The 12,081-nt window shown below is 45.9% G+C and overlaps 2 protein-coding genes across 2 annotated transcripts; both read left to right on the plus strand.

Annotated features, from left to right (window-relative positions):
• The first annotated feature begins 415 nt into the window (after positions 1 to 415).
• Positions 416 to 1,629, plus strand: foxq1a (forkhead box Q1a). The gene has a single exon (XM_028977977.1). It carries the CDS (start codon positions 533 to 535, stop codon positions 1,325 to 1,327), a length of 795 nt encoding a protein of 264 aa, XP_028833810.1. The 5' UTR covers positions 416 to 532; the 3' UTR covers positions 1,328 to 1,629.
• A 2,352-nt stretch (positions 1,630 to 3,981) lies between these two features.
• Positions 3,982 to 6,306, plus strand: foxf2a (forkhead box F2a). The gene is made up of 2 exons (XM_028977713.1): positions 3,982 to 5,288; positions 5,922 to 6,306. Exons 1-2 carry the CDS (start codon positions 4,340 to 4,342, stop codon positions 6,110 to 6,112), a joined length of 1,140 nt encoding a protein of 379 aa, XP_028833546.1. The 5' UTR covers positions 3,982 to 4,339; the 3' UTR covers positions 6,113 to 6,306.
• The last annotated feature ends 5,775 nt before the right edge of the window (positions 6,307 to 12,081 follow it).

A 12,081-nucleotide genomic window follows, 5' to 3' on the forward strand; every position in this document is an offset into this window, starting at 1 on the left:
ACATTTCCAGACGTCGCCCCCCCCCCCCCATTTCTCTGCTTTTAATCCGAACCCGGGTCACGAGGTGACGCGACAGTCAGAAGAGGAGCGAACACCTGCAGGTCTCCTCATACCTGGTAAACCGACGCCACCTGCCGAGGCGTGTCGCGACGGCGCACGGGGCTCAGGTGAGACGGCCGCGTGACGGCGACACGGCCCGGCTGTTGCGTTCCCGCGCTGTTTTTTTTTTTTTTTTTCTTTTTTTTCTTTTTTCTTTACATTGTGTTGTTTGTTTTGCTTGTTTAGTTTTGCTTGTTTTGTTTGGTTTGGTTTTGTTTGTTAAAGGTTCCCGCCTTTGACCTGGCGCGCTTCTGTGCTCGCCGGAGAACGCAAGCCACACCTCCGTGGGCCGGTCCTGAGGTGAGTGTATATCAACGCTCCCGGAGCGCCGCGGAGGTGACTCGCGGTTCTGCCCCGTGGACAGGTACGCCGCCTCCGCCGCGTGGGTCCCGAGAGAGAGAGAGAGAGAGAGAGAGAGAGAGAGAGAGAGAACATGAAGCTGGAGGTGTTCTGCGGGAGCCACTTCGACGCGGAGTCCCTGGAGGAGGAGCTGGGCTCGGACGGGGACTGCGGAGCGCACAGCCCCACACCTGTCGCGCCCGGCGCGGAGGGGAAGGGCAAGCCGTACACGCGGAGACCGAAGCCGCCCTACTCCTACATCGCCCTCATCGCCATGGCGATCCGCGACTCCGGCTCGGGCAGGCTCACCCTGGCGGAGATCAACGACTACCTCATGAAGAAGTTCCCCTTCTTCCGTGGGACCTACACGGGCTGGAGGAACTCGGTGCGCCACAACCTGTCGCTGAACGACTGCTTCCTGAAGGTGCTGCGCGACCCGTCGCGCCCGTGGGGCAAGGACAACTACTGGATGCTGAACCCGCACAGCGAGTACACGTTCGCGGACGGCGTGTTTCGGCGCAGGAGGAAGCGCATCGGCAAGAAGGCCGGCAAGGAGCCCGCGTCCGTGGGTCCCGGGAGCCCGTGCCCGCCGCCGGCGTCCTCCTCCTCCTCCCCATCCGCCAAGTTCTCCAGCCCCTTCGCCATAGACAGCATCCTCAGCAAGCCCTTCCGGAGGGAGGACCCCGAGGAGCCGGGCCCCCTCCTCGGCCTCGGGTGGCCCGCGGCGCCCTACGTCCTGCGGGGTCCCCCCTTCCTCGTGGACACCAGCGCCGCGCAGGCGCTGCGCGCCTACAGCGCCGCGTACGAGGGGTTCGGGGGACCCCGGGACGCCCCCGCGGCCAAAGCGGACGCTCACCATCCTTTCAGGATAGACTACCTGCTGTCCTAACGCGGCGCTGGACCGCGGAGGGCCCTGGCACTTTACACGCGTACATTTCACGTCCCGCGCGACGCCTGTCGCGGCGACGTCTAGAGACACGATGACGTATTTATATTTCGTTTGAATTCGAACCACAGGCCGTGTTGGTGGTACCTGCTTCCTGTCCGCTGTCCCGCTGGCGACGGTGTGCATTGTTATTGTTATCATTTTGTTTTTGTTTTTTTTTGTATAAAATTATGGATGCATTTTATATAACAATAAAACGTGCTTTCAATAAAAAAGAAATACCGGTGAGTCGGTGTCAAGTCAAAGGTTGACAAAAGGAAATGTTTATTGTTTATTTTCATAAACCATTTTTTCCCCATAAACACAACATCATCGTATTTTTTTTTTTTTTATAAAAAAATACTAAATTGTGTGACGATTGAGCGATCACAACCTTTTTTTTTATTATTAATTTAGGCCCTAAACATCATACACCAGCATCGTGGTCAACAACGAAATGAATGACGTAACTCTGTCTGACAATCTTAAATTATCACTAATATTAATATTGCAAAACAATCGAGAGATGACTTCGTAACGCGTCCTTTATTCCATTTTGGTTAAGAATAAGTATTTTCCCTCATAAGGAGCCGGGAGCTGGCGTCGCATGTGTCCCTCGAAGTGACGCGACTTGGACGCGACTTGATGTCCCGTAATGTCGGGTCCTCACGCCCACGTCACGTGACGCCCGGGTGTTCCTGGAGCGCGCGCCGACAGGTGAGGAAGGACGATGCTGCAACCTGCAGGCCACCGTGCACAGCACCACCCGCATCATCATCCTCCTCCTCATCCCCACCTTCGGGAGGAGCCACTCAACACGTCCCTGCTGAAATAATAATAATAATAACAACAACAACAACAACAATAATAATGCACGTGTAGCGGGCTCAGCACGCACACCTTCGTTTAACGGTCCCCGGTCCCCGGAAAGGCGGGGTCACCTTCCGCAGAGAACGTCCGCCAATCAGATGACTGTTCAGCTCTCGGCATTTGTATCGGACTCTGGAGAAAATGGCGAATATTCCCGGTAGTGGGATGCTTTTGCATTTCTTGCGCGTTGCGGAATGGTGTGATGATGAAAGTTCTTGATAAGGAGCTGTACAGGTATCGCGAGAAACGACGACCAAGTAAAACACAAACCAGTCGATTTTCTTTCAGCCTTCCAGCGCCGAGTTGGGTCACACGTGGGTCGGAACTGAAGTCACGTCAGGCTTCGCTCACGGCTCATTCACGTGGAATGCTGCTGGAACAAAACGTTTAGGGATCGTTCAGGGATCTCATTCTAAAATTCCCAAAGCGTTAGAATAGTGGTGGTGACGTGGTTTTATGGGTCAGTGGGTTAGAAGTAAGAAATGCAGCCGAACAATTGAACAATTCTCGCCTATTTTGCTGCTATGGTGCATTGCAATATACAGGGGAATATTAATAATACATCTTTTTTAAAAATACTGCATATGGTCTGGGAATTATATGACAAAATCTACACAATCAAATAATATGCGTAGAAGAATCAAAATAGCATGCACACAAGTGAAGGTTATTAAAATGAACTGTGCATAATTTTATGCATTTTGAAAAATAATTCCTTTTATTATTGACTTCCCAGCCAATAATAAAACAGACCAAATAAAAGACCACGAGCTGTCCAAAGCTCATAATTAAACGCACACTGAAATGTAAGAACCGGGAAGATTATCTGGTGAAGAATGAAGAAAATGTAAAAATAATAATAATAATAATAAGGCGTGGTCCCGGATACGCCGGATCCCCGGCGAAGCGTGTCAATAAATGAGTTGATATCGTATTGGCATCTGGACCAATCCAGCGTGCGTCTGCGTGTGTTGGCGGTATTCATGTCCGCCGCGGGGTGAACAGCTTCACGCTGACACAGGACGAGAAACACGACCGTCCTCTGCTCCCACGGAGCAGGAAACTCGGAGCGGGTCGTCTCCCTCATACCGTTATTGTTACGAGCAGAAACGATTTTATCTCCACGTCCTTTTTTTTGGTGGGGGAAGGGTCGTGTGCTCGCGAGAATCCGTGAACCCGCCGCTGTGGATCGATCGTCGGATCGATATTATTCTTGCGTTGCGGTTCACGCCGTTGTCGTGGCTTTTATTATAGGAAAATAACGGTTTCTGTGTAGTTGCTGTGATCATTTTTGGGGTGGGTCGGTGACTGAAGATCGTGGTTAAAATGAAGACCCTGCAGTGGGACTTCTCTGCAAAAACCACGCATGGTTGCTCTAAAATCCGCCATCAATTAACGACTAATGACGAACCAAAGATTTGGAAACGTCGCGATTATTCGATAAGCGGCGCGCCGCGTTGTTTCTGCCGCTGTACACGATGCCGACCGTCGTCTAACGTCAAAGGTCATTTCTACACGGAGGACACACAGATTTATTTTACTGCTGAGAACCGTCGCACTTGTGCGTGTTTTCCGCCGCGCGGGAGAAGTGGCCGTGGCGCGACGCTGTGTGTGGCGGAGGCGGGTAAAGGGTCTGCTTCCACTCACACACACACACACACACACACACACACACACAAAGACCATTCTCGTTAACCCTCTTCACCGCGTTCTTCCGTCATTGTCACTTTTTCCCCCCTGCACGATCGATTCCCGCGCTGTGGAATAAGCGCGCGTGGCTGCGCGTGGGGACGTGGGGGTCTCCGGCTGGACAGGGGCCAGGCGTGGAAGGGGGTGGGTCTCCCCGAGAGGGACTTCTTGGAGGGATTTAGCCGCGGTCTCGGGGGCAGAGGGGAGGATTTGCGAGCTGATAGGTGGTCGCGTTTGGTTTGGCCGCGTGGATCCGTCGCGCCTTTTCCTTCTTTTACGGATCCGTGATGGCCGTGGCGGGAGCGCGGACGAGCCGCTGGCCCGGCGACACATGCGCAGCAGGACCGCGCCGGGCTCGGACCCTCCGCTCCGCGTGATCCTCCCCCGGTTCTCGCAGGTCTCCCCGACGCGTGGAAGATGACGACCGAGAGCGCGCAGCAGCCTTCCCTGAGGTCCAGCCCGGCGTCCGGAGTCCTGCTGCCCGCGCTGGACGTCGCCACCTCCTCCTCCTCCTCCTCCTCCTCCACCTCCACCAAGGGGAAGAAGCCGAGCTCCGGCATGCGGCGCCCCGAGAAGCCGCCGTACTCGTACATCGCGCTGATCGTCATGGCGATCCAGAGCTCCCCGACCAAGCGGCTGACGCTGAGCGAGATCTACCAGTTCCTGCAGGCCCGCTTCCCCTTCTTCAGGGGCGCGTACCAGGGCTGGAAGAACTCCGTGCGCCACAACCTGTCCCTCAACGAGTGCTTCATCAAGCTGCCCAAGGGCCTGGGCAGGCCGGGCAAGGGACACTACTGGACCATCGACCCGGGCAGCGAGTTCATGTTCGAGGAGGGCTCGTTCCGCCGCAGACCGCGCGGCTTTCGCAGGAAGTGCCAGGCTCTGAAGCCCATGTACCGGATGATGAACGGCATCGGCTTCGGCGCGTCCATGTTGCCCCAGAACTTCGACTTCCAGCCGCCCTCCGCGTCCCTGGCGTGCCACGCCAACGGCTACAACCTGGACGTGATGTCCAACGCCATGTCCGGCGTGCCGGGGGGATACGACAGCCTCGCCGCGGGCCACCACGTCCCCCACATGTCGCCCAGCCCCGGGTCCACCTACATGGCCGCGTGTCAGGCGACGGCGAGCGGGGACTACGGCCCGGACGGCTGCAGCAGCCCCATCCACTCGCCCGCGGCCCCCAGCGGCTCCCTGGACTGCCACTCCCCGTACTCCGCCGCCACCGCGCACTGGGCCCCGGCCACCGTGTCCCCGTACATCAAGCAGCAGCCCGCGGCGTCCGGCAGCCCGAGCCCGTCGCCCTACTCCCTGGAGCAGAGCTACCTGCACCACGGCGCCAGGGACCCGGCGGGGGACGTCCCAGGTAACCGCGGGTCCCAGCAGATGCTCGGATTATACAATTAATACTGATCTTCATTTCATCTGATTTATTTATTATATACACACACACACACACACACACAAAATATACAAAAATGTGTGTGTATGTGTGTGTATATATATATATATATATATATGGATTAGATAATAAATACATATAATAAAAGGACAATACATATACAGAGAGAGCGAGATAAAAAGATAGATATAATACATATAATATATAATACAAGGGATTATATATATACGTATATATAAAAGGGCAGGATACATATATCTCAGACTTTTACTTGCCCTTTTATTATATATATTTATTATATAATCCAGTTTAATATTTAAAAGGGCAGGATACATATCTCAGAATTTTACTTGTCCTTTTATTATATATCATAAATTATATAATCCAGTTATATATATATATATACACACACGCACACTATTTTTTACTATATTTTATGAATATGAAATGTAATCATTTTGTATAATTTAAGAAGCGTGCGTCTCACACACACACACACACACACACACACACACACACAGATAATAAATAAAAGTGCGTGATGGTATTATTTTTAATGCAGAAGAACTCATGTCGTGTGTGTGTGCGTGTCCGCAGTGGGAATTCCTCGGTATCAGAGTCACTCCTCGCCGGTGTGCGACAGGAAAGACTTCGTGTTGAACTTTAACGGCATCACGTCGTTCCACCCCGGCGCCAGCGGGTCGTACTACCACCACCAGCTCCACCACCACCACCACCACCACCACCCGCAGGCCGCGTGCCAGGACGTCAAGCCGTGCGTCATGTGACGTCCCCGTAGCCTAACGCGCGCACGCACGGGCCAGGTAGTACTGTACTACCGTACTCCGCTCCGGTTTTATTATCTCTTTTATATCACGAAAATACGTGCACGGAGGTTTAATGAAGTCATAACTGCACTTATTCTAGTCTTTGGTCTTTCTGCCAGTGGATTTATGTTCGCCATATCAATAAAATTATATTCCCAAAACGCTCCGTTTCGATTTCTTTGCTGAAGAGTGTCGTCACGCCTGAATAAGTGCGCACCATACAATTTTTTTTACCACGACAAATAACGCAGCAGACTTTAAACATAACGCTTCGAAATAAAAATATTTTTTTTTGTATGTATTGACGTAAATAAATATTAATTACGACCATGTCACTATTTTTAAATTATATTGATGATTTGCTATATAATCTTGACATTAATATATTTAGACTAATTTATTCAAATAAGTCTTTCGAGCGGTTGTCTATAATTTTTCAGTTGGTCGTTTCCTCGCTGCGTCCAGACAAAATTAAGACAAAACTCTCCAAATGTCCAGTTATTCTTCATTTTATTCTCATCACACAAATAACACGAAATTAATAACACGACGAGAAATATGGGTTTCTGGAATTCTAATACACAAAATAGAAACAAACAAACAAAAAAAAAAACGCAAAACCAAAGGTTAAAACGATGAATCGCAATTAGCTTTAATTAGCTGTAAATTAGCCGATCATCTGAAAGCGTTAAATACGACGGTCGTGCGGATTGACGGTGTTGCGGCGCCCCCTTTCGGCCATTCGGTATTCCCGCCTCCGCAGTTTCCACGTTAAATTACCGCCTCATTTTCCAGCCTTTTCGGTAAATAAATGCGTATCTGGTTTTAAATATTTCCTGAATGTCTTGGTTATGAGTTAGATTTTTTTGGTGGAAACGCCTTTTTCTTGCTTTCCTGTTTACCAGATACTAGTCCTGTGAAAATGTCTCACACGGTGAATAATAATAATTTGAATCATTTCGTTGCTTTGCAAAATTGCACGTTTAACGGAGCGTAATGTATGATGTATTAGTGTCGTGCGTGGACGGCGTGGTCATGGGTATGAAAAATAGCGCGCGTTCATCTCGGCCAAATGAGACGCTAGATAAAATAATAACTTCACTCACTACCATGATAAAACCCTTACAATGAGAGCCGATGGACTAAAACTACCATCAACAATGACAAGCACAAGCAGATGAAATTAACATTTGATCGTGATGATAGTTTAGTAAAGGAGTTAAGCTTTATCTGAACGGGACAGGGGCTGCCCGTTACTTACCACCCTTCATTTATTCATTTTTTACTTTAACAGGGGGACAAACCATTCGGTCCTACTGCAGAATAAAAAAAAAAATGGCAGTGTAACCTCAACACCGCCTCCAGTCACAGACGCAGATTTTGGACTCAAAGTCCAAGTTCAAGTTCAGGTTGAACAGATCTCACCAACGCAGATGCTTACGCCAAATTTCACCATGAACAGTAACGCCAAGGATTCAACCTGAGGGAGAGAGAGGAAATGCCTGCATGGCGGAAAGGGGGAACAAATTACACACAGAGCCCAGAAGATGAACTATAACGATGTTTTAATAGTCCAATGTTTAAAAAATAGGTGCTTGTAGATCCCCAAAAACATCCTAGTTCTGGACGATTTAGACCATCATGTCAATGTATCAGTGGGTAAAGACCATAAAGTCACAGGTTTCCTGAGCAAGACACATAAACCTGAGTGTCTCGGGGAGGGGGGGGGGTGGTTGTGCTGTCACTGACATCTCAAATGTGATCACGCCCACACTATGCACACTGTAAAAAACAATTACATGAATTAATGTTCTTTAATGTTATTGAATTTGGAAAAATCAATGACAAAAAATCAATAATTCAACAAAACCAGTTAACATGGTTATCAAACAAGCTGTTGTATACATTTTTCTGTGCCAAGTTATAGAAAGCCATTTTGTCCACTTAACAAAAGATAACATGTTAGAGGGCTGTAGCATGAAGCATCCCATAATTTAAATGGGGGAGAAGGGGTAGTTCTGACAGTGAAGCTGCCTGTGTACTCAGTTCTGGAGGGTAAGGGGACGCTGTGTTGTTATTCTCTTAGTAGATTATTATCTGTGAAGGTTTAAGTCTGTTAGCCACTGCCTTTTAGTGACTTTCTGGCTTTGCAGCTTGTTGTGTGGTCTCTGTGTGGGAGTGCAACTCGTAAATTTGCTGCTCGTAGATTTGCTGCTACCATACGCTATCAACTATCAAAACGTACATAACAGAACTAAGTTGTGACAGAACATGGATGGTAACAGTTGCAAACAGTACACTCATGCTGGACTCTCTTAATCTCTTTTAACCGCATTTTGCTTACCAGTCCATATTGGAAATTTAGCGCAGTGAAATACATGGAGTTAAATAAAAAATTTAAGTTAAGGTCAATGCCATTTCAATTGCAAAATACATTGAGATTGATGGACTGCCGCCATGTTAAAAGAAGTAAGTAATCACAACTAAATTGGTATTGTTTACTTGGAGTTTTTTTTACTTTACAGTTTTTTTTACTTTACAGTTTTTTTTTACAAACATCTTGCACCCATAAATTTAACTTCAAGAAGAGTAGAAAGAAAAATATTAATTACCCACAAACGAGATTTACTACAGTAAAGTCTGAAAAAACCCACTGGAAAAGGCCCAAATGAGATGATGGGTTTCACCTCAATCCTTGTCTCCCTGCTATGTGTGTGGAGATTTCACTGTGTATACTCTACTCACAAAAAACTGAATAGCTTTGTCTAAGAAATTCTTTTATTTATATAAACCAATTTCAAATTTTAGATTATTAGGAAAAAATACCAAAAAAAAAAATTATTAGTTTAGCTTGTTGACACATCAAAAAAATGACCATCCCCACGAGTAGCAGGTAAAGACTAATTAAATGGAGGGCTAGCAAGTTTTGAAGACAGGTAAGAGTGATATTCCACTAAACTCCACCACCACCACCTTGCCGCCGCCCTGTGTCCCCTCTGACCCCTAATAAGGAATGGGGTTGTTTCATTAATAATTTTATTATCAGTGTTGTTGTTATTGTTGTTAATTGCTCAGACTTGTGGAAGAAAAGATTTTATACATGGCACATACAATTCAATAAAATGATTTAGCCTATTTGGAGAGAGAGATGATTATAATGTGAGAATATGTCACTCATCTTGTGACAACGAAATATGACCAAGACTACTGAACAGGTGTCCTGTGAATAGGCTTTAAAAGTTTATGCTACAGACATTGAAATGGGGTCAACAAAATTTCCGGAAGATTTCCTTGCAAGTTGCAGAATGACTGGAAGCATTCCAGGATGCGTTTTCTTATTGGTGATTGTGTTGCATTTTCCCCAGATACAATAATGCTATTTCTGATTGGCTGTTTTTTCACAGTGAGGGACTACTAGGCCATTGTCGCAAAGTTAGTTATTATCTTTATTATTACTTCTACTGCAACTTGATAGATAAGCAGGTAAATTAATGTTGTCTTGGCTTCTTTTACTATTAAGACACATTAACATTTTTTTTCTTCCTCCGTTTGTGGCGCCCCACCGGATAGTTGGCGCCCTTAACATTTGCCTATGATGCGTATGCCACAGGCTGACTCTGAGTGGGGGATCCCACAAGCATCACTGTGATCATGTCTGCTGCATTGTTCCGACTGGAGGACCTGCGTCTGTCAAACCCTGACACAAAGCCCCGCCCCCCCTGCCCCGGCTTTCGACTCTGCACTCAACTGCGTGCTGCTTTCATATACTCATGTAATCACAGTGATTTTAGTAAAGCTTATTGATATTTTGTTAAAGTAATATAATTTTTTTATTTTTTTTATTTTGTTAATATTTGCAATAGATAGAAGTGTTATTGTTGGGTTAGAATATATTTTATATTAGTAATCCAATTAAGGTAAATGTGATGTTTTTAATTGTTATGATCTGATGAGGAATAATTATTAGGTTTTTTGCTTTTTTATATTTCACTTTTCCCCTAAGGAATTGCCACCTTATTGTGATCAGGGGGTTTGTCACAGTGACCCTAAGAGTGAAATCATCAGAAGCACAGCCTTCTGGAACACCCAAGTTGGACAGGTATTAGGGAAGAGGCCTAACAAAGAGCAATCCAATTACATATAAAAAAAAAACAGTAATCCAGAGCACCCCCACCCAACCCATTTCCTCTGTCACCACCATGTGTCCTTTTCATTTTCTTCTGCCTCCTCATATGTGCCTGTCTACAGCCGGCCCTGATGTTGAACAAGAAAATGTAACATTTTAAAACCTACCTTTACACTTTACCTTCTATGCATTTAAAGTATGCTATGTAGGAGCTGGCGATGAGCATTCACATTAAATATCTGTTTAGGCAACATTCCAACAGCAATAAACACTATCATCATCATCATCATCATCATCAAATTTTAATTACTTCACCTAATTTTGCTTTTCAGTTTTCAAAGTTTGCAGTACACCATCGCCACACATCACCACAACAAAACTTTTTTTCACTGTTATGCATGAATATACTGAAATCATTGTTATGAGATCATTGTAATATTAATAGCAATAGCAAATGTATTATTTAATAACCTAAAACAATGAAATGGGAGATCTCTCGGCAAAACTTCCAGTTCTCTTCGAAGTCAGGTCCTTTATAGGTCAATTCATGTAAAACTGTTGAAAAGGTACCATGCAGAATACTGACCAAAGCACCACACTGGCTGCATGTCCGCCCTCTATCAGAACCAGCATCCCTTGGACTACGTGATGTGGTCCCTACCACATCATCAAGAGCTGCAGTTTTGGAGATGCTATGACTTAACCATCAAGATGGTGTAAAAAATGCTATAATTTATAATTATGTCTGAATATAACATATCTTTAAGCAGATTCTAGTTTTATAATAGACTGTGATTACAAGTGATTGGATAATGATTTTACCCTGTTTCCTAAACAAGTATGGCACACATGTACATACTGCTCTTAGGTGGAAATTAACAGGGTTTGTGCATTTGCATGTTGCTAATAATCACAAATGTTACTAATTTTACATTTTGATCATTTCCATTTATGTGATGATTAAAAAAGATCTTGCTCTTCTCAAAGGTAATTTAGCATCTAAACTAATGAACATCATTTATTAGAATTTACGTTTACAGCATCTATCAGACGCCTTTATTCAGAGTGACTTACAATCAGTAGTTACAGGGACAGTCCCCCTGGAGCAACTTAGGGTTAAGTGTCTTGCTCACACAATGATAGTAAGTGGGATTTGAACCTGGGTCTTCTGGTTCATAGGTGAGTGTGTTACCCACTAATACCACCCAAGTGAATCAAGTGTGAGAACAGTAAACTTGATTTACATAAGCCTGTGTGACAGAACAAAAAAAATATCATAAATTCTTTTATCAGTTGTTGGTTTTTATATTATATGTGTCTCTACACTTCGTTAAAATTTTTGCATTTACATTTTTGGCATTTAGCAGTTGCCCTTGTTCAGAGCGACTTACAATCAGTAGTTACAAGGACAGTCCCCCTGGAGACACTCAGGGTTAAGTGCCTTGCTCGGGTCTTACACAATAGTAGTAAGTAGGGTTTGAACTTCCAATCACTCAGTCATTCATTTAAAAAAATCTCTTAGTGATGACAGGACCAGTGGAGCAGTGCTGGAGGATCTGAGAGGGGTTTGAGCTAGGAGGGTTTATTTTTGGCTTTGTACCTGTGCATTCATCCTGTTGTCACTGATCACCCCCAAGAAATGGCCCAGTTGACCACGGTGAGATCAGTGAGGAATCCTCACCCAGTTTAAAAGGCGTCCATGTTGAGTTGAGCTTTTTTGTCATTTCAGCTGTATACATGTTAGACAGTACATAGTGAATCGAAACAGAGTTTCTCCGGAACCTGGTGCTACATTTTACACACT

This window comes from Denticeps clupeoides, chromosome 4, assembly GCF_900700375.1.
Source record: "Denticeps clupeoides chromosome 4, fDenClu1.1, whole genome shotgun sequence".
In the NCBI taxonomy this organism is placed as follows: domain Eukaryota; kingdom Metazoa; phylum Chordata; class Actinopteri; order Clupeiformes; family Denticipitidae; genus Denticeps; species Denticeps clupeoides.